General features: G+C 31.1%; 1 protein-coding gene across 4 annotated transcripts in view; it reads right to left on the reverse strand.

Moving 5' to 3' along the window:
• Nckap1 (NCK associated protein 1) overlaps positions 1-23,520 on the reverse strand; it is a 98,524-nt gene that overhangs the window by 63,485 nt on the left and 11,519 nt on the right. Inside the window, exons 2-7 of one of the 4 annotated variants that reach the window (XM_021725979.3) lie at positions 17,856-17,873; positions 16,685-16,795; positions 2,118-2,204; positions 1,758-1,814; positions 1,066-1,208; positions 837-927 (exon numbers count right to left, since the gene is read on the reverse strand). In XM_021725979.3, the coding sequence (XP_021581654.1) occupies positions 837-927; positions 1,066-1,208; positions 1,758-1,814; positions 2,118-2,204; positions 16,685-16,795; positions 17,856-17,873 (507 nt within the window). Of the gene's footprint in view, positions 1-836; positions 928-1,065; positions 1,209-1,757; positions 1,815-2,117; positions 2,211-16,684; positions 16,796-17,855; positions 17,874-23,520 lie in introns of all 4 variants that reach the window. The other 3 variants (XM_021725978.3, XM_013358297.4, XM_005324684.3) reach the window with 3 other exon arrangements.

The following is a 23,520-nucleotide window of genomic DNA, read 5'->3' on the forward strand; positions in this document are numbered from 1 at the left end:
AAAAAGCTTAATTAATCCTTATCATTCAAAGAGAATAATAAACCAAGATTCTAATCATCTAGATTTCAATTCTGGTTTTGACATTATTGCTGCCAAATGGTTTTACCTTGTCATAATACTTCTCTAGCCCTCAATCCTTATTTTAAAATGATGAGAGTAGATGAGATACCTAAAAATTTCCTTGAAGCACTTAGAAACTATAGGTATATGAATTAGCTCAACTGCAGACAAGGCATAATGGCAAGATTCTTTACAAGCAAAATTATTCCAATATCAGCTATTTTTTAATACACATTTCAAATTATTTCCACAAAACTTATTTTTCTCATTAAAAAATTATAATATAATAAAGCTAAAATTTATCAAATACTATATATCTAAACACTATTTATGAAGTAATTCATTTTATTCTCATAACAATCACATAAGGTAATGTTTTTACCAAAATTCACTCTGTATTACCAAAAAAAAAAAAAGCTTAGGTACAGTGAGGTTGATTAAGTAACTTATCCAATATTATAGAGTCAGTAACTTGCAGAACTGAGATTACAACCTATGGAGACTGGTATGGCAGTATTCTCAAGTACAATAACATATACTCTGCTAACTATTTGTACTATTCTGAACCTAAAAACTATAATGAATCAATATATTCCTGAGTCTCTAGGCAATATTGTGAACTTAACCAAATATTTCTCTGGTTCACAACTGGATAAAAATATACATAGTTATTTTTCATATCCCATGGAGTTTTTCCCCTTTATCTAATTCTCCATGCTTACATCATCTCTTATGACTATTATTACAGTGTAAAAATAAAACAAAACAGTTTTTACCTTGCTGTGGGGTACAAATTCTTCCATCATCTTTTTTAAAGGGTTTTCATAATCTACAATCATCTGACCAAGCCGTGGATATTCTCGGTCACTTAAAATAGACATATCAAATTATTGATGAGTTGTAAGCCATCAAACTGAGAATTTTAGAAAACTTTTTATATTAATATGTTAATTTTCTAATATATAATAATATAATATTAAAATATATTCTATATTTCAGTCCTACCTTGCTCCATGGGTCATTTCATGAGCATAGTTATATAATCCAATGATTGCCTTCCTTTCTTCAATTCGAGACAGCAGTATCATTAATGTTGTATAGGTAATAATCAAATCTAAGTAGTTCTTTGTTAAATCAAAGTTCACAGTCTAGAAAAGGAATCAAGTTCATCTTTATCCTATCTGCCAAACTTAAACACACACAAAATATTCCTAGCAGCTACTGGAAGTTAGTAATTTTTTGTAGTTATTTTATCCCTATTCCTGTAATTCAATCAAATTACTTTTACTAAAAACATCTAAAATTTGACAGTTACAGGGAATAGTTTTGTATCTGTTACATAATTTTATGGCTGAAAGCAAAGGGCTTTCAGTGAATTCAAACTAACTTAACATTAAGAAAAATTCTATTGAGTATGACTTTTACAGGAAAAAATATTTCTACTTTTTATAATTGGGCATGCTAAAATTAACTAATACTAAAATTAACAACTATTTCCCAATATGTACCAGACTTAATAATATAAAATACATTAAAAATTTTTATTTCTTAAAAAATCTAATGAACAAGCCAAATTAACACTACTAAAATTTAATAAGCTAGTTACATAAACTTTTTCTAAAGAAAAGAAATTGGTCACTTGAGTTCTGGAAACAGAAAGAAGAATTAAGAAATTTTTCTGAAAAATGGATACTTACAATATCAAAGAAGACTTGGCAAACATCAATAGTATTCAGCAACTCACAAACATGATCCTGAAAAGAAAAGTTTGTTTTCATCTTATATGTGTTTAATATTGTGTGTGTGTTGAATGCACGCGTGCGTATGTGGTATCAGGGATTAAATTCAGTGCCTCACATACAGTAGGCAAGCCCTCTCCCCGAGTCTTATCATCAGCCCTGTAAAAATAATGTTAAATTCTGAATAAACAAAATATACTCTAGATTTCAGTTCCAGAAGACTTCCAAGCTCATTATCTATAAGTATCAAAGAAATTTATAAAATTAACAATTATAAGTCTACTTCCAAAATATTAAATTTTATATTAAAATACATACCTTAAATTCCATAACATCTACAAATGTGAAGTAATATAATGCCAGATTTTTCAGAATCTCTGATTTTTCTTTCTGTAGTTGTGCAAGCTGTTGCTGTGAAAACAAAATTAGAATGTGTTTTTACATAGAACAGAAGTATTTAATTGTACTATGAACTATCTTCTTTTATGATTGCTACATGGAAGCACAAGCTTTTAGAATATTTCTAAATGATTAAGGCATTTAAAAAAAAAAAACAAAGTACTCGAGACAGCAACTGCTAATTGTGATCAGCAACTGATAGTGTGAAGCTATAAAACAAATCAAAGCAGATTAGTATCAAATTGCGTTACTATTAAGGAAAATTGGAAAATGTGTTACTATTAAGGAAAATTGGAAAATGTTAGGAAAAAACAATTATCAAATGAACTCTTTAAAAAAATTAAAAACAAATTATGAACATGACCACATTCTAGAAGTGGAAGAAAAGAAGGTGAAAAACATTATAATTTACACTACAAAAAAACAATATGCTATGTAGATTTGGAACTTACCAAAAAGAACATCCAGGCAAAGCCACGTTACGCATGCAAAATAAAATGTAGATACAAACATAAAATACAGTAACGGTTCCCTGACCAGATCCACAAAACACAATAATATATTAAACAAAAGCAAAAACCACAACAATGAAAAAGAAATGAGAAAGAAGCAAAACTAGAGTTAAGACATGGAAGAGGAAAATGTGAAAGACAAATATTATTTTATGAACTATATTATGAAATTTGCAAGACCCAATAATTCTTTTAAAACCAACTATATTGAAATAATTTAGACATATTTAAGGCCCTATACAACAAAATGGCCAAAATTTTAATAAACCATCTGGATCCTTGATATTCTGAGCGTAGTCTATTGAATAGCAGCTTCCAACCATTTTGGACCTAGTTAAAAAAGAGCTCACTCACCTCAAACCTATTGAATAAGAATCTGCCTTCTTAACAAGATATACCCAGGTAATCTAAATACACATAAAATGCCTGAGAGTACCATTAAAGTTACTACAAAGCCCACATGGTTTTGAGGCTCTCATATTGTAATTTATGCATACATGGGAGTATTGGGGAAGAGATGCCTTCATATATAATTGTACTAGTCAGAAATGTTATGGCAGTGAACCTAACATAAGAAAAAATATTCTTTAAAAAACTACACAAAAGCCAGTTTAAAACAATAAGCACAGCAGTCTGGTAAACTCAATTACTACAGGGTTTTAAATATCATAAATACTATATACAGACTCTGAAGACATTTAAAGTATTAATGCCTATAAAATATCTCACTCTTCCCCATATATGCCAGAAGAATTAAGGTATTTACTTGTAGTGATGTGCAACTATCTTTAGCTTCATCTATGAAAGTAGCTGAGTCTATTTTGTACAACATATTTGTTTCAAAACAATTCCATCATTATTTTATGCACATCTTTAACCATTATTGCTCCAGCATTCTGAAGTGAATACTTATCTAAATGATACCATTTCCTCAGATTATATCATCTTTACCTTGTTCAGCAACATTAAACATGTGATTGATATCTTGATGCTTTTCAGTCCTTTAAATTTGAGTTTTAAATACAAAATGTAATTTAGTTCCTACTGGGTTTAATAATTCCAATTTATTTCAGTTGCCTATAGTAATTATTAATAATGCTCTCTTTCAACTTTGGTGTCCTAGTCTGAGCAATTAATGACAGTCATAAAATAGGTTATAGGCCTTAATGATCTTTTATACAACCTCGATTTTACATATTAAGAAAGTAATACTCAATTTGGGAGGCTAAAGCAGGAGGACTGCAAGTTTAAAGCCAGCCTCAGCAAGTTAGTAATGCTCTATCTTCTAATAAAAAATAAAAAAGGGCTACGGATTTAGTGAGACCCTGTCTCAATATAAAAAAGAGAAGGGGCTAGGGATGTAACTCAGTGGTGGAGCACCTCTGGGTTCAACTCTCAGTACCAAAAAAAGGAAATATCCTAAAACATCTGTGAAAGCTAAATAACTAGTAGAAACCTCATCTCCTTTTTTTTAAAAGAAAGTTATCTTTCTACTCTTCTACATGCCCATCAACTCTCCTCTTTTAATAATACAATCTCAATATAGTCTAAATTTCTCATTGAATTATATTTTCCCCAAAACCACATATTACTAGGCTCTATGTTGGCTACTATTGAATAATTTCTAGGTAACTAAATTCAAAACAATTAATCAAGCTTTTAAGACCATCTATATTCTGGCCCTAACTTACCTTACAATCAAAATTTCCCCTGCATCCATTCAAATACATCTCATGTTTTCTTACTCTGCTCCCCTACTGAAATGTCAAAATCCCACCACTTACACATATCCAAATCCTGCTACTGTTAAATAACTCAGTTTACAAGAAAAGAAAAAATACAGTTTAAATATTAATCCCATTTTTAAGAAGCCATGCCTGACTAAACTTCTTTCCCAAAACATGTATCAACATTTCACTCCTCTAAAAGAGTATAATTTCTAATAAATCTTATCATAGCTATCTCCAACACTATTATATATGTATTAGACACAAGTTTTTAATTTCCCCAGTCCATACCATCTGATAGAGTATCAAATAAGGGATTATAATGCAAACATAAAACACACTTTTGTATCAGTGTCAGATGACACGTTTGGGTGGGTAATATTAGAAAGCCTATCTCATATTATACAATCATGACTAAGTGACTTGACACCTGAAAGCCTGGTACATTCATCATCAAACAGGAGCTGATGTGGACAATTAACCAAGGTAATATACATGAAAACATCTATAAATGCCTGGCACCCAGAAATATGCATTACATGTTAGGCAAATAATAAAGAAGATGTATAGACCACTTCTTCAAAATATGCAAAAATAAAACTTTTAAATAATCCTAACACTGTGCCCAGTACTTCTAATAAGAACAGATATTTAGTGAGCATGCTTTATGTGAAAGACACTTTTTCAAACATAATACTATCTCATACAATCCTCAACACCTTTTTGCAATTACATTCCCTATTTTTTTTTTAATTTTTTTTTAAAGAGAGAGTGAGGGAGGGAGGGAGGGAGAGAGAGAGAGAGAGAGAGAGAGAGAGAGAGAGAGAGAGAGAATTTTTAATATTTATTTTTTACTTCTCGGCGGACACAACATCTTTGTATGTGGTGCTGAGGATCGAACCAGGGCCGCACGCATGCCAGGCAAGTGCGCTACCGCTTGAGCCACATCCCCAGCCCCTACATTCCCTATTTTAGTGAAAATAAATTCCACAAAACCCTCAATGAAAGAGGCCAATATAACAATTTTCAGACTTCAACTATAAGTAAAAAAAAAAAAAAAAAAAAAACCTACATTTTAGTTCTTGGGTGAAAATCAGTAGATACTAACAAAAAATACTTTTTGGTTATACTCAAGAACAAATTCATCTTAATTTAATAGCTCAAGCTTTTTTTTTTAGTAAACAAAAAGTAGAAAATGGTTTAAAAATGCAGATCAGTAACACAACAGAACATTAGAAAAGTATATTTTGGAAAGACTGATTCTATTCACTCATACTTTAAAATCATATTCATGTGATACATGTAAATATTTTGGCCAAATATCTGCATGATGCTTTCATTAAGATTCTTAGCTAATGATCATTATTCTAACATTCAAATAAAATGTTTAACAACTAGAAATAAAGAAAGTAAATATCAGATATGCAAACTGCAAAGATCATATCTCTGTACTGAACAATCTTGATAATTCATCTTTGTTCAGGTAAGGAGCATTTTCCACAGAAAAATAAGTTTCTAAAACATTGAAATTTATTACTCATCAGTTTTCATTCTTTCAAAGTAAAGGTACTAGCAAATTAACATAAGGAACTAATGAATAACAGAGATGACTAACATATTTTGTTTTTGTTTTTCTTTTTTGTTTGGATATCAAGGACTGAACTCAGGGGCACTCAACCACTGAGCCACATCCCCAACCCTATTTTGTATTTTATTTAGAGACAGGGTCTCACTGAGTTGCTTAGCACCTCACTGTTGCTGAGGCTGGTTTTGAATTCTGGGATCCTCCTGCCTCAGCCTTCCAAGCCGCAGGAATTACAGGTGTGTACTAGCACTCCTGGCCACATATTTTCAACAAAGGAATATGGCTAGGGTTTTTTTTATTTGCCTATTTCAATTATTACCATCCTTCATACTGAAATTGCTTTTGCCTAATAAATTATTTTCCTTGATCTAATTATGCTACTATTTTGTTCCTCTTAAAAACAAAACAAAACAACAAAAACAAAAATATACCAAAATACACAAGTTTGGCTTCAAGGAAAACTTTTGTCTATATTCTTAGAACGCTACAACAATTCTGGCTTTTCTTAAATAAGAGACTATGGAGAGATTTAAAACTGTCCCAGTTATCACACGGTTAGCAACTCTCATCTGGACTACTATCATATCCTCTTAACTGGTCTATACTACTGCTCTTGCCTCTTCAGTCTTATTCACATAGCAGCAGGAGAATTGTTTCCTAAAGACATCCACCACTCTACCATGAGAAAAGTGATTCCCATGATGGTTATATAAGATGCTAACACCAGGTGGAGAGAATTAGGAAACACTACATTTTTTGCAATTTTCTTTTAAGTCTGATATGATTTCAAAATAAAAGGGTTTTTGTTTGTTTTTAATTCCACTGGCTTCCTGTCACAGAATAAAATATAAAAAGTCCTGACCAGTGCCTCAGAATAGAATCTAAATAAGAACCCTTGCCTATTTCTAAGACCTCATCTCCTTTCATGATCCTCCGCCCTCACTCAGTAGTCCTTACGCTGTTTCTTCCTGCTTGTTCCCAACTCAAAACCTTTGCCATTTTCTCATTCTCAAGTCTGTGATGCTGCTGCCACTGCTTAGCATACCTCACCCATCCCCACTTCTCTTCAGTGAAGGCCACACTATTGAGCACTCTTTTATCTAAATTAATCTACTCTCCCACATTATTCTTTAACTCCTTATCTTGTTTCCCATTTCTTCCTACCACTTACCTCCAAATCAAAGTATATATTTATTCACTTTAGTTGTTTGCTAACATTACAACTTAAAAATTTTAACGAGGGCAAGCAGTTTATATTATTTCCTACTGTATCTCCAGCATAACACATGATGGATGTATTATAAACAAATAACAAATAATTCTTATGTTTCAACAAAACAATTATGGATGGAGTCCTTAATATTAAAATTTCATTGCTGATAAATGTTTTCAATATCAGATATAAACTCCTACCTCAATCGAGTTTCTGCATACTAATACATACAGAGTAGCAATTTAATCCCTTGAATAAATTTCCAAAGTTAGGCAAATTATTTCATGTGTCATTCCAGAATAGGAAACGACAGAGAAATGAGGATCAACTAAAAGTATATAACATACATATCAAATATAAGTAAATCACCCAAGATTACCTGAAAATCCAAATCAACACAAAGATTAGTCATTTTTTAAAAAAGGATTATAGAATTTTATTTAAAATTCTTTGTAGGATTTTTTCTTTTATCATATACACAATGATTATGTTAGCAGTAAATATTTCAGAAGTACATTTTTCTGAGCAAATTAGTAAATTAATTTGAGGGAAAATTATCCCAAGACTAACTTAGGTAATAAGTACTTGTTATTTAAGATGTGCTACTGAATTCGGTCCTCATAATTACTTTTCAAGGTATATTTATTTATTTTTATTGTGCTAAAATATACATGATAAAGAATTTACCATTTTAACCTATTTTTAAGTGTGCAGTTCTGGAGCATTAAGTACATTTGTACTGTTGTACAACCATCACCACTATTCATCTCCACAACTCTTTTCATCTTCCCAATCGAGATACTTTTTTTTTTAAATATTTATTTTTCAGTTGTAGTTGGACACAATACCTTTATTTCACTTATTTATTTTTATGTGGTGCTGAGGATAGAAACCAGGGTCTCGCATGTGCGAGGCGAGCGCTCTATCGCTGAGCCACAACCCCAGCCCTCAAGATACTTTTTTAAAAATATTTTTTTAGTTATAGATGGACACAATTCCTTTATTTTATTTGTTTTTTGTTCGTTTGTTTATTTGCTTTGTTTTGTTTTGTTTAAATGTGGTGCCAGGGATCAAACCCAGTGCCTCAAACATACCAGGCAAGTGCTCTACCACTGAGCCACAACCCCACCCCCAATCAAGATACCATTTTTAACCTAATTGATCATGTATAGAAAGGAACTGGCAAAAAGTAAGATGACAGTCTAAGTCTATCAGATTCAGGCTCTAAATAAATTTTCAATACAATAAGACAAAAATAATATAAGGAAAAAACTAAAGCTCTGTTTTCTTTTATTTAAAATATAAACATATATGTACATATATGTATGTATATGCTTTTGTTTAGTTTTGTTTGCAGCACTGGAAATCAAACGCAGGGTCTAGTGCATGCTAGACAAGTGCTCTACCACAGTTTTTTCCACAGCCCTTCTGATTTCTGTTTTTTTTTTTTTAATATTTATTTTTTAGTTGTAGTTGAACACAATATCTTTATTTTTTATTTGTTTTTATGTGGCGCTGATGATCGAACCCAGGGCCTCGTACTTGCTAGACGAGAACTCTACCGCTGAGCCACAACCCTAGCCCCTTCTGATTTCTTTTTAGAAAATATTTGCATTAAATTAATCAGTCACAACAGACTAAGACTTCTCAGAAGTCCTCTAATTCAGTCCCTTTATTTTATATTTTAAAGTGATTTTTTTCCAAATTTACATTGTTAGTCATTTGTTTAAATTAATTCTCAAAAATCAATTACTTATGAAAATAACTAAAAATCAAAAAAATTAAACAGAGAAACAAATGTTATGTCTATGTCTCTTAGAAATAAAACTTTATTACCTATTAAGTAATCCCAGCAACTTGAGAGGCTGAGGCAGGAGGGCCATAAGTTGAAATGGAGCCTCAACAATTTGGTGAGGCCCTAAGTAACCTAGCAAGACCTGCCTCAAAATAAAAAATTAAAAGTGCTGGGAATGTAGCTCAGAGGTAAAGTACCCAGGTTTCAATCCACATTACAAAAAAAAAAAAGTAAGAGTTCTACATTTTCCCACCTTTCAGTTTCAACTGGCCTTCTGACTAACAGAAGTGCAATGTATTGCTTATAAAGTTGGGACTTAAATTATTAGGCCTTACACCTTCTAATTTTGCTCTTTTGAAATACTGTCCTTAAGTATTATGTATGAGGAAGCCTGAAATATCATTTCACAGAGATAGAGAGAAGTTCAGTATCTCTGCTAATCCAGCTGGGCCATTTTAATAACACACAGGCCAAATGGATATATCTATAATCTAGAGCTGTTGAGGCCAACAAAGAAACTTCCAGTCAACCCACAGAATTAAGAAATAACAAACTGTTATTGTTTTTCAGCCAATAAGTATGGAGTGGTCTGTAAAGGTAACCATAATAATGATTAATATCAAATTCAGTAATAAAATGATCTGTATTTCACTACCTAAGCATATCAATTTGTCTCAGCCAAAATTTTGAAAATTTAAGATTCTGGTAACAAAATGGTTAAATTAAAGCAAACTGGTAAAATTAATTTTATCATAAATACTAGAAAATCACTAATTACATGCCTCACTATAGTGGAGTTGGTTAACATGTAACATTTTTACATAAAAGACATCACACTGTATTAGAGATAACACAACTTATTTAATGGCACCATTGTCTATTACAAAGTTAATATAAATACAAATAAGCAAGTCCCTTTACATTTAATAATTTTCATAGATCTATTATGTGATTACCCTAATTTTTATAACCTGAGTACACCAGACATAAAACAAACTTTTCTAACTGACTAGATGCCATCTTTGCAATCAATAAATGTATCAAGCTATTTATGTTGAGATGGCAACAGGTGCTACTGACATGTGCAAGGTAATCTGACAACTTAAACATTCCTTGTCTGCTATACTTTTCAAAGTTTTTATTTCTTTTTCCTGTCAATTATCATTTGCTTCTGAGGAAAGTACCCTTTAATGTAGAGTGTTACAAAATACACTTGTTACAATTTTGCCTCAGTAAATTCAACAGGCGTAGTCATAGGAGAACCAAAAAGCCTTTTTCTAAATAAACTTCATTTATTTTTATAGAATATCATTTCTTATTGCTCAAAATCATCTCTTTTTTAAATAATTTTTATAAAGTTATAGTTGTGAAACCATCAACCCTAACCAGCTTTAGAACTTCTCCATTAGCCCAGAAAGTTCTCTTGTACCCATTTACAAATTAATCCTATTCTCACCCTCAATCCTAGGCAAATTCTGATCTGTTTCCTGTCTCAATAACTTGCCATTCTAGATATTTCCTATAAAACAGAATCACACAATATGCAGAGCTTTTTTATATTTGGCTTCTGTCACTTAACCTAATGTTTCTGATGTCCAATTATAGCATGTATCAGTAGTTGTTCCTTTTAATTGCTGAATAGTATTCAGTTAAATGTATATAACAAGTTTTGTCTATTCATTCATCAGTCAATGGACATTTGAACTCCTTCCAGTTTGGGGCTATTATGAATAATGAATGCTGCTATGAACATGTTTTGGACAGATGTATTTTCATTTCTCTTGGGAAGATTTCCCAGGAGTAGAACTGTTTCCTTTCCTAGTTCTCAACTGTTTTCAGATATGACTCAGACAGGCAAATGAATGAAAAGAGACCTTTAAACTAAAGTGTTACCGTAATAATATATTATTCATTTATTTGTGAATACTGCAATCATATTTTCAGGCTTTAGGAAGAAGTTGAGGAAAAAAGCACTAAGTCTACCCTATATAACCTTATAATGTAGCAAGGGATATATAGATACACAGGAATTCTCACTTCTGTTTTTTAAGGTAAATATCCAGTTTTAGAAGCTGATTCCTTACACCATAACTAACATCCAAGTACGAAGTTCAAAGATGATAGAAAAAGTACAATGTTGAATTCTCACATTCCCTCAAGAGAAAAGACCTCATAAACTGGTAATAATAGGAATGAGGAAAAAAAAATCCCTGTATAGTGGTATGAAAAAGAACAATGAGAAAGATCAGAGCTTCTAAGAGCAATGAGGATGGTAAGCAAGATAGGGAAAATTAAAGAGGACCTAGAACTAGAGGGCACCCAAGAGTTATTTTTGGTACATGAGTACAAGTTGAAAGAGTGAATGACAGATGCTACTGTTTCCTCAATTGGAAAGCCTGTAAACAGGAATAGATTATCTTTAAGTTGTCTTGGCTCCTCTTAGTTCTTTTTGGACATGTATTGTTCTTGGGAGATATGGGTGACAAGGTCAGGTGGCAACAGTGGGAGAATAAATCCCCACTTAAAATTTCTAATATACTGCTTCCACCAATTCTTTGAACTTAAGAGGGATCTCTTAATTATTCATCTGTCTTTTTACTGTCACTCACCATCTCATGTCCTACTTCATTTCTTATCCATTTTAATTTTAAATGATCCATCACTTTAATTATTTCCTGTCTCTTTTATTATAACTACCTTATAAGATCTACAGCAGAAGAAAGTAGATACCTACACTAACTTAATCTCAACCTGATTTCATGATCATTAACCATAACTGAATGACTAGAACACTACTTACTCCATTTTTACTGTCAATTAAGGATTACTGCACTCCTTCTTTTCTGTCTTAAAACTCTCAAGGGTTCTTCAGTTTAACTCTCACCTGAACCCTGGCCTGAGTTCTAGATTCATATATAGAATTGACTAATCAACATCTACACTCAGATTTCTATTAGGCCTCTCAAATCTAAAACACTCAATCCTGAATCGTTGGATATTACCTACACTACACCTCCACCCCACACCTATTCTGTTTGCTTCCTCACTAGTAAATCTTAACATTTTTTCAACCTCAAAACGTTGAGGTCGTTGTCTTTTAAAAAGAATACTGACATTTCAAGTTTCCATTAGTGTCTTTTTAAATGTAGATATATTTACTCACAATGAAGTACACTGTCCCAACTCTCAGTTACATTACTGTATAGTAAGATGATTCCTTTTAAATCAAAGTCTTAGTCATTCTACCACTTCCCAGTCAACAGGAATTCAAAGATAATTGCATGATTCAAGAAGACAGATATGTGGGGTACCAAAGAGAAATACTATTTTTATTTTGTTCTACTTACCCTGGTGAAAGGGTAGGAGGACAAGAACTGGAAAAACCATGTTGAGTCCAGAATCCCTACGTAATTCTTGTGACACTCCACTCACCAATAATGTCCTTTTTTTTAGAGACATTCTAATTCTGCATACATAGGGTAGTAATTTATATTATTTTCTCATTAATTTTTCATACTCAAATTATATATTAAAATGCATAATAGGCAAATTCCATAATGACATTTTTATGCCAAGTAATATTTTTTAATTTAAAAAAGCACAAGCTAGCTTTTAAATGTAAATACAAACAGAGGAAGAAAGAGAAAAAAATTTAAGTCTAAAAAATTTTTGGAAAAAAGTTAGCACAAAAAGTTTTAACACACACCTTAAGATTTGCTTAAAGTGAGCTGGAGATGTGGCTCAAGTGGTAGCGCGTTCGCCTGGTATACATGCGGCACTGGGTTCGATCCTCAGCACCACATACAAATAAAATAAAGACGTTGTGTTTGCCGAAAACTAAAAAATAAGTATTGAAAAAAAAATTCTCTCTCTCCCCCTCTCTCTTTAATTAAAAAAAAAAAAAAAAAGATTTGCTTAAAGGACCTTTTAAAATTTTCCTGTGCAATTGGGTGTCAACATACTTTATATACAAACAGAGATATGAAAAATTGTGGTACATGCGTATTAAGAATTATAATGCAAAAAAAAGTACATATATAAAGGCATGAATTGGCATGAATATACTTTATATACAGAGATATGAAAAACTGTGCTCTATTTGTGTAATAAAAATTGAACTGCGAATGCAATTCCAGCAGTGGAATATTGCTGTTGTTTATTTAAAAAAAATAAAATCAATAAAAGATTTTTTTAAAAATTTCCCGTACAAATATTTTCTCTATGTACTAATAAGGCATACCTAAGAAAAAAATCAGAAACCTACGAGAAACAAATTCCATCTGACAGTTATATTTTCAAGATAATAGAAGGTATTATGTTATAGATAAATAATTTCTCAGCTCAAAAATGCTTTGCTTAATCTGAAATTAAACGGAAATCTATTAAGGCCCATAGCCTGGCACATAATCACCACATAATAAGTGACAGCTATAATCATAAAACTGGTATTGCTTTTATTCATCTTGAATTTTATTTCATCAAGCTACTCTGAAGCATATGAAGCATTTAGTTGAACATCATAACCAAGGAAAAATCCTTGGTACTAAGTTTTCCCTAAATCCAGAATTAGGGATAAAGAAGATTAAATGGTTAAAGAGACAGTAAAAATGACTCAATAGACTCCAACATCACCAGTGTTAAAGTCATGTTATATACCAATCCTGCTGCTATGTGCTCACAGCTTTTAGTAGAATTTTAAAAAATGGAGTTACTAAAGAAACAAACACCAACATTTCTTTTGGCTGCAAAAATAAGATGAACCTTTTTGTTAAGACTCTATTCTAAAAACTTAAAAAAAAAAAAAGCACTTTTGTTGAATTCACCAAAACAATTTTTATGAGTACTTTTTCTGAAAATAGGGATGAGTAGTACATGAATCAGCATAGAACCAGTGCTAACTTTGATCCCTGAGAAAAAATAAGCATGTTCTATAGCATATATAAAGACTATTGTGTACTTAGTAGCCATAATCTACACGTTTATCAATCCCAGATGCTACTTGTCATTCCAAGTCTTGAAACCTCCAGTAACTAATTCTATGGAGTTATAAAAAACTGAACTTCTCATTTCTTATTTCCAAACCCAAGTTGGCAAGGAATCTCTCACTAATATTTCAGGAGGTCCAGATTAAAACTGAAATCAGTAGACTTTACAAATATCTAGCAGGTAAAAAAAATCATATTATATGGGATATTTGCAAAAATATGATGACAAAATTCAGGCCTCACAAACAATAAGAGTAAATTCTATATGAGTAGTCACAACATTCAGCAATACTATGTAACCAATTTTGAAAGTTAAACACAGAATTAACACATAGCCCCATAATTTTAATCCTGGTAGATATATATGTACACACACATACATATAGGGGTGTGTGTGTGTGTGTGTGTGTGTGTGTGTATACATATGCTAAAAATTAAAATATATAAACATATAAAAACTTTTATATGAATGTTCATAGCATCATTATTCACAACAGCCAAAGTAGTAAAAACAACCCATGAATAAAATGATAATCCACATAATGGATTATCATTTTTCAATAAAAAGAAACAAAGTACTAATACATGCTACAATGTAGATAAACCTTGAAAAAATTAAGCTAAATGACAGAAACCAGTTACAAATGATCACAGATTATATAATTACATTTTTATGACGTCTCTAGAATAGAGAAGGATGGAAAATGAATCAATGTTTTCCTAGGACTGAAGTGTTGGCAAGAAATAAGGAATAAATGCTAATGTATAAAGTCAAAATACATTCTATTGTCATGTATATCTAAAAAGAGTTACACCAAAAAGGGGTTATAGATAAAATGTTCTACAATTGACTGGGATGTTGAACATAATAAAACCAATGAAAGTATACTTCAAATGGGTAAACTGTTTTGTGATAATTTATCTCAATAAAAGATGTTATTAAAAATATTAATTTTGTGCTTTGAAAGTTCAACTACTAAAGAATGAAAAGCAACAGTATTGTTATTACAAACAGTTTGCGGAGCATATCAAGAATAGAAGAAATGCTTAATTAACAATTTAACAAGAAATTTTACTGTTTAATATTAAACAAAATATAGCAGAGGTTGGAGCTCAGTGGTAAAATGTCTACCTCACGTGTGTGAGGCACTGGGTTCAATTCTTAGCACCACATATAAATAAATAATATAAAGGTCCATGAACAACTAAAAAAAAAATTTAAAAAAGAATAAGAATATATATTTAAGGAGCTCTTTGTAATTTTCTAAGATCTCATTTTCAGAAACTATGCTACATGAAAATTTATACTATCAATCTGAAATCAAATGAACACATTAAATTAAAAAGATTTTCTTAAAGAATTCATGTTGCAGATATGTAAAGATTTAAATAAGACATTCATAATAAAATTTCTCTCTTAGAATGTATAATCTCAGATGGGCTAGGCAATTAATGTAACAAAAGATTAGTTCTCCACACAAATAATCATATTTTTAAGAAGTGTATACTTTGAATTACCTATTTTATAACCAGGAATAAATTGTGATGCATAAAATACAAATTATAAAACATGATTTATAAAACCAAGATCTCTACTAGCCTGTACTTCCAAAAACACACTTAAAAATTTTTCTTTAAAAAGCACTTTATCTTTTTTATTTAATTCTGACTAGAATTTTCTTCTATATTCAAGGGTTTTAAATAAAAGCTGTATCAACAGGTTAAATAAAAATCTTCAATGAACACATGTGATTCAATAAAACAAAAAGATAACACTATGTTTTCTAACACAATAAAGAGGGGGAAGGAAGAATAGATGTTCCTTTGATTAGACAAAGGGGAATGAAGGGAAAAGAAGGGTATGGGAATAGGAAAGATAGTAGAATGGATCAGACATAAATTTCCTATTTCATATATGAATACATGACCAGTATAAGGCAACATCATGTACAATCACAAGAATGGGAAGTTATACTCTATGTACATACAATATGTCAAAATACACTCTATTGTCATGTATATCTAAAAAGAACAAATAAAAAACAATGTATCTTTTAAACAGAAATTCTCAAAATAGGGAAGTCATATAATAGGAAATTTCTAGACTAAACTTGAACCTAAAGCAAAAGAAATAGCATGGATTATAACATGGGAAAATCAAAGAAATCATATAAAACTAAAAAAGAGATGAAGAAGGATCCTAAGTCAATAAAACTTAATAAAAATACTATGAGGCACAAAGAAACTCTTAAATTTTCTAAAATTTGCTATTTTAAAATGTTGTTATAAAGAACTACCAAAAGTTGACATACCAGGAAGAGTTGATGAAGAAAAAACTTTCCCACATGATGAGGTATCATGGGAATGATAAAGATTCACCATAATTTTACTGTATTACTTTGCAGAAATGCTTTTGTCAATAATGAAAACCTTAGAAAAGCAAGTATGTATTTTAAAACTAAACACAGCTAATTACCAAAACCAACAAAGCTCTATGCAAAAGTAGTTGTCATTTTTTTGTCTTCAGAGATAAGAATACTGCCTCTAAAACCCTTAATCAATGTATATAATCTGCATATTAAAATAAAAACAAATAAATAAATAAGAGATACTACAAGCACAACTTACAGATGGTTAAAATTAAATAATAGAAATATCAAGATACTTACATTGTTGTTGCGGGTTTCTACAGCAGGGAATTTTCTGACTATGAATTTCACAGCAGATTCTAGGTTTTTGTCAATAAGGTAAGATGGTTTGGCCTTGGGATCTCCACATGCCTGTAAAACAACAGTAATAAAGAAAAGTGAAATGCATCCTCCTCTTAAAATCAAGGAAGAATAGCAAATCTGCAATCAGAAATTAGAGAGATATTTATTGTTTTTGGTGAGCAGGTGATAAAATGAATAGGCAAAGTGCAGGGATTGTCATAGCTGAAATATGCAATGGGAGACAGTACAGAGATGTTCTTCTACTGAAAAAAAAAATGCATGGAAAGTTTCAAAGCAGTCAGCGCAGAACAGCAGTGAAGGAAAAAGCTCAAACCTAAAGAAAAAAAAAGGAAAAGAAAAGGAAAAAAGAAAAGAAAAAGAAAAAATTTTGGTTTGAGGTAGGATTGTATTCATCTGAAGCTAATAAAATATCACAAAATTAAATATTAAGTACTGGATATGTTTCTTTCTAGGTGTTTTAAAATAAAAGTTTATGCTTAAATCTCTTCTCCAAAATGTTTTCCTTATTCATTTTAAAAATTTTAATACAAAAGCCCTAGTTCAAAAGAACTGGAAGCTGCTAAAATTATCTTTACAGTGCTAAAGAGTGTTGCCTGTTCCTCTGAACATCTGAGTTACAACACTGTTTTCCATCATACCAGCAGCACTTCAAACAATGAATCTACATCTGGTCTATATCTACAAGTACACAACAAATGGAAATGTTTACATTTGACCACATCAGCAGTACAGCATTCTCTGTAGTGAACTATAAAGCACTATACAAATGTACGATATTATTAGAACTTTTACCTGAACTATTAGCAATACAGAATATAATCTTGAGTACTGTTCACTGTTTCATTATGTGACATTTAATTAAATGCTTACTAGTCATACATTATTTCTTAGGGAATTACTAAAATTATAACATTCTATTTAATTTAATTTTATTCCATTTTTAAAAGGATGCATCCTATGAAAAGTTATTTCTGCCTGCCATGTGTGAGAAAATATAGTATTTTTTGACTATGGCTATGTTGTGGGTTACAGAAAGAGAAGTTATGAAACATGAAACTGATCTGAAAGCGGGCAAGCAGGCAGAGGGAAGGTGAAAAGCTTTGCAAACCTTCCAAACTTGTCCTTGCTGGGGAAGCATTGTAATAAAAAGAGAGAAAATTACGGGTAAACAATGATTGCCAAACTATGACATACTTTTCAGTAGAAAACTTATGCACTGTAGACTATGAATAACAAAACAAAATTAGAACTATATTGGTGCTACAACTTTAAGGTATTATAAGTAGCAAGTTTTAGTATACAATAAATTTATAGAGTTTATGCTATTCATATATATCTAAATACTACTGTGTAAGTGTATAACCATGTCAGTCAGTCTCTTGGTGTTCTTCCTAAACCAACTTAAATAATGTTAGAAAGAATGGAAAAATAAAGACTACATGCAGCTATAAAAATAGGGGTAAAATCATTAGTGAAATTTTACATACCTTAAAAAGAAACGGTAGCCAAGAATAAAAATAAATTGTTATTGGATGACTTTTGCACTTCAGCTCAAAATTGAAACTATTTTTAAAATATTACCTAACTTCCTTCTAAGCCAAAGTATAAAAAAATTGAGGTAAACATTCCTATACTTTATAAGCAGAATAGGAATGCAATTTAAAATATTCCCTTAATTCTTAAATATAATTAGATAAACCAAAACTTTTTTAAAATTTTAGAACTCCATAATCTTTAATCAGATTGACACAAAGTTAACATATAAATTCACCCCCAACATCATAATATTAGCATGTATCAGACTTTTCCTCAGAATAAACTATCATTCCTTTAAAATATTCTTTATTGTAAATTAATCTTCCAATTTATCTTCTCCTTCCCAAGATATTATAAAATAAAATAACTAAGAATTTGCCAAAAAAAGAAATAGCTACTGATTAGCATTTCCTTACATGAATAGCATAATGAAAATCAAAGTTTAAAAACACTTAACATAGTATGGAATCCTAAAACACCCAAATAATGTTCAGTTTTCTTCTGATATGTATTACTTTCATACTCTACTCAAAATTTCATCCATCCATTCTAACAGTATTAGTAATTACCAAATAATGAAAATACGGTTGACTATAATGCCCATTTGCCAGGATCACAAATTTTACTGTATTCAATCAACTAAAGAATTGTGTGTGGATAGATGCATGTGCAGCTTTCTTAAACTGAAAACAAAAAGAAAGAAATTTCATTTCTCTTTCATTGGAAGCAGTTTACCTTTTTCCATACTGCTTAGTAATTCTATCTAAACATACTATATTGGGAAGCAGTACACCACAAAGATTAAAAACACAGATTCTAGAATAAAACTAGCAGGGTTTCAATTTTCACTACTTATCAGCCATGGGACCTTGAATATATAACATCTCCTGGCCTCAGTTTCTTCATCTGTAAAATGGGGGCAATTAATACTTACCTCATAGGGTTATTATGAGGCTTTCAAGAGGACAATCCATTTAAGGCATTTAGCAAAATGATTGGCACATAAGTGCTCTAAAAATGGCAGCTGTGGTTTATAATAATAATGATAATAATTATCCAAAAGTCTAATATAAACAGTAATACTAACAGTCTTTATCATACTTTATCATAGAGTATAGAACTAGCAATTTAGTGTTAATTTCCTTATGACCATATTCCCTCCCTCAATCACATATTTCCTTCAATCACCCTAAGCTTAAACATACTGTATTTGTTTGACTTATATAAATTAGTTTAGCCTTATGAACATAGAGTTTTACTGGTTTGGTTTGGTTTGGTTTGGTTTGCTGGTGCCAAGGATTGAACCCAGGGCCTCATTCACATTAAGCACATACTCCACCAATGAACTACACCTCTAGTCCCAAGAACAAGAGTTTTTAGGATAGGCTATCCTAAAATTCTGCTTTATCACTTAATAGCTATGTAACTAGCCATATGGTTCATGCCTGTAATCTCAGCAGCTCCAGAGGCTGAAGCAGGAGGACCTCAAGTTCAAAGCTGGATTCAACAACTTAACAAGGCAGTAAGCAACTTAGCGAGACCCTGCCATAAAATAAAAAATAAAAAACAGATTGGCAACATGGCTCAATGGTTGAATACCCCCAATCCTGGGAACCAAACAACAACAACAACAACAAAAAGCTGTGGAACTATGAGCAAGAGATTTACCTCTCTGTACCAGAGACTTTATCTATTAAAGTGGAGATTATAATTCCAAACTTCTCCTAAAAAGTTTTGTACTCACCACATTAGAATGTGTGTTTGTGTGTAACTTAAAATTGAGTGTTTGACAGACCATAAAACACCAATAAAAAAAATACAAGGTTCATAGAGACTATATAGAAATACTGGGCTCTATTTTATTTATTTCTGAAATCAACTTACTTGATTTGTTTACAAGAGAGACATTTATATGATTAATTCTTGGCAAAAAAGAAAAAGTACAAGGAAAAAGTAAACTATGATGTTACTAATAGTTATCATCTAGGTACATACATCCCAGCATAAAACTGCAACTGTAACTCAGTTAAGCTACACTATACTAAAGCAGTAGAGCAAAATTCTATCTAACCAGAAGTCTATTTATAAAAATTAATCTTCCTCACTCTAACAAAAAATTCATTTTGAAAAGAAAGAAATTATAAGATGACAACTTGGATTTTCTAGAATATAGCCTCACTTAAAAACATATCTCATCCCACTATAGCTACAATATTATGCAAAATGAATCCTTTGCTATTATCATCCTGAAGTACCAACATTTTTAAAACTATATATACCAATATATTTTAGACTAATACATATCAGAAAGACTTATAACAGAGACTGAATCAAAATCTTTAACAAATTACCAACTAAATTAATTTTGAGCACTTCTATTTCCTCCCTACACTCCAAAAGAGAAAAAAAAATAAGATGAATACAGTACAAAATTACATCTAAATCCCCCAATTTTATAACCCTACCAAATTGTGTCATAGAATTGTAAAAAAAAGGGCTATTTCACTATACAGAAACTATATGTAAACTATAAATTTTTTAAAAAGAACACCTCCAACAACCAACAAGGTATTGTGTTTTGCTTTATCTTACTTTCTTTGTTTTCATAATATAGGAAATATAATTTCAATTTCCAAGAGATGTCAAATGAATTTAAATATATAAATTTCTAGTTCTCAGAATTAGACCTTTATTCTCAATAAGTATTCTAGTTATAACCTTCAAATTCAAAAAGGCTAGGACTACTTAATGTGGCATATTAAATTATAGTACTGTTTAAGAAAGTACTTAAATGTAATAAATAAGAACCTAGCCTCCTGTGTTAAGTGGATCACAAAATAAAGGTGTTTGGCTACAAACACCAAGACTAGGCTAGGCTTGACAGAATTTTAAAATAGAATTTTGAATGAAGTATGTCTGCTACCCTACAACTTAAATCCTTTCTTGAATCCTTTTCTCAAGCTATTACACTTAAAGATTACATACCCTGGCTTAACTTTACATGGTTAATCCTACATATTCTTTCAAGAGCTAAATAGGAAACATAGATTTAAAAAATTCTATCTATTCATAAGAGATTAAACAAAAACAAAGAAACAAGAAAAGAACCAAGACTCAACTCTTGTTTGCAAAAACACCCATGCTTTAGAATTGCCTAAACTACCAATTTAGAGAAGAATGGAGTTTCAGAAAAACTGATTTTGTTCAAGGTTCTACATCTACTATGTGACAAGACCTCAATACAAATTTACATTTGACTCCAAAACAATAAAAAAGTTCAATCTGTAACTATATACTCCCAAAAAATTATGTAAAAAAATTTTTTTACATTCTTTCCATGCCTCAGCTACTCAAAATATTCATGGAGTAATTACTATCAAAGTAAAATATCTAATTGATTTGACTAGTTTAATGCTTTAAATTCTAATCTAACTCATCAGTAAAATACATTACTTTGTAAAAATATTAAAGAACAGAATGATTTATTTTTAATTCAATAAATTAATTGAAATTTTTCAATAAATTCTTAGAGGTCAGACTAAGAATGCTCTTTTGTAAGGTCTTGGAACAGAAACCAGCCCCATCTTTGAATCATTTTCAGGAAGAAAACAAAAATATAAAATGTGACCAATTCATGCTAGAAAAAGGACTGTCATTTTTCACTCAGTAACCAAGAAACACCCTAGTTTTTAAAGCAGGTTTTGCAAAATTGAAGACACAAAGGAACCAAGATTGTCCCCTTAGTTTTTGGTTCGTTTTGTTTTTTAAATATTTTTTAGTTGTCAATGGACCTTTATTTTATTTATTTATATATGGTGCTGAGAATGAAACCCTGGGCCTCACACATGCTAGGCAAGTGCTCTACCACTGAGCCACCACCCCAACCCCTCTCCCCTTAGTTTTTAACAAACTAAAACGAATACCTAGAATGGATATCATCTATATTATTGACTGCAAAAGCAATTTACTGGTCATTCTTTTCTTTTGCAGGATATTGAGGATAGAGGACATTTTACCCCTGTACTATATCTCCAGCCTTTTTTATTTGAGAGAGTCTATTGCCCAGGCTGGTCTTGAACTTCTGATGATCCTCCTGCCTTAGCCTTCTGAGTTGTTGGGATTATAGGCCTATGCTATTAGACCCGGTCTACTCGGTTTGTTTTTGTTTTTGTTTTTGTTTTGTACTGGGGATTAGACCCAGGGATGCTTAACCATTACCACATTCCCAGCCCTTTTTATTTCTTATTTTGAGACAGGGTCTCTCTCAAAAACTTGTTTAGAGACGCAATAAACTGCTAAGGCTGGCCTAAAACTTGCACCCCTCCTGTTTCGGTTTCCCCTAGTCATTGTGTAATACCACATTGGCCTCTACCGGTTATTTTTTATGATAAATAAATTTTTAAGTATTGGAAATACAACAAATATGAATATTGTACATGAGTATTTAAAAACCAATCAACAGCTAATCAAACCTGGAATTCTGGTATCGGTGGTTAGTCTCCCAATTTTTTCTCTTGTATATCACCTATATTTTGGCCAATCTGTTTTAAATTAGTGCTTCCCTTGTACTTGGAAAAGTGAAAAAAGAAATCAATCCATGGAAACAGTTGAGATTAAAAGGCTTGAAAGGACAGTATACTGAAATTACTGGAAATGTTTTCAAATTAATTTACTTTTTTAATATTTATTCTTAAGTTTTAGGTGGACACAATATCTTTATTTTATATTTATATGGAGCTGAGGATTGAACCCAGTGCCTTGTGCATGCTAAGTGAGCACTCTACCATTGAGCCACAACCCCAGCCCCTCAAATTAATTTAATTTTATTAATAACTACACTTCCTAATTAAAGCCAATAACAGATTCAAAGATACAGAAATTATGGTTATTGTTCTCTAGATACAAGTTTAAGGATAATCATGACTTAAGATCATGAACCACTACATCCTTCAAAATTCTTAATAAAGAATAATTTTAATGATTCAAATAAGATACTAATTACTATTCAATTCAGAAGATGTCTGTTACTATTGCCCCAAAACATTTCTCAGCTTCCAATATACAGAACATTTCAGTTTACGAAACAAAGACATTAGTTTAAGTGTTATAAACTGTCAACACTTTTGTTATTAAGAATTAGATTTTGGGCTGGGGTTGTAGCTCAGTAGTAGAGTGCTTGCCTAGCAAGTGTGAGGCACTGGATTCAATACTCAGCAACACATAAAAATAAATAAATA

The sequence above is a fragment of the Ictidomys tridecemlineatus genome, chromosome 7 (assembly GCF_052094955.1).
Source record: "Ictidomys tridecemlineatus isolate mIctTri1 chromosome 7, mIctTri1.hap1, whole genome shotgun sequence".
Lineage (NCBI taxonomy): Eukaryota > Metazoa > Chordata > Mammalia > Rodentia > Sciuridae > Ictidomys > Ictidomys tridecemlineatus.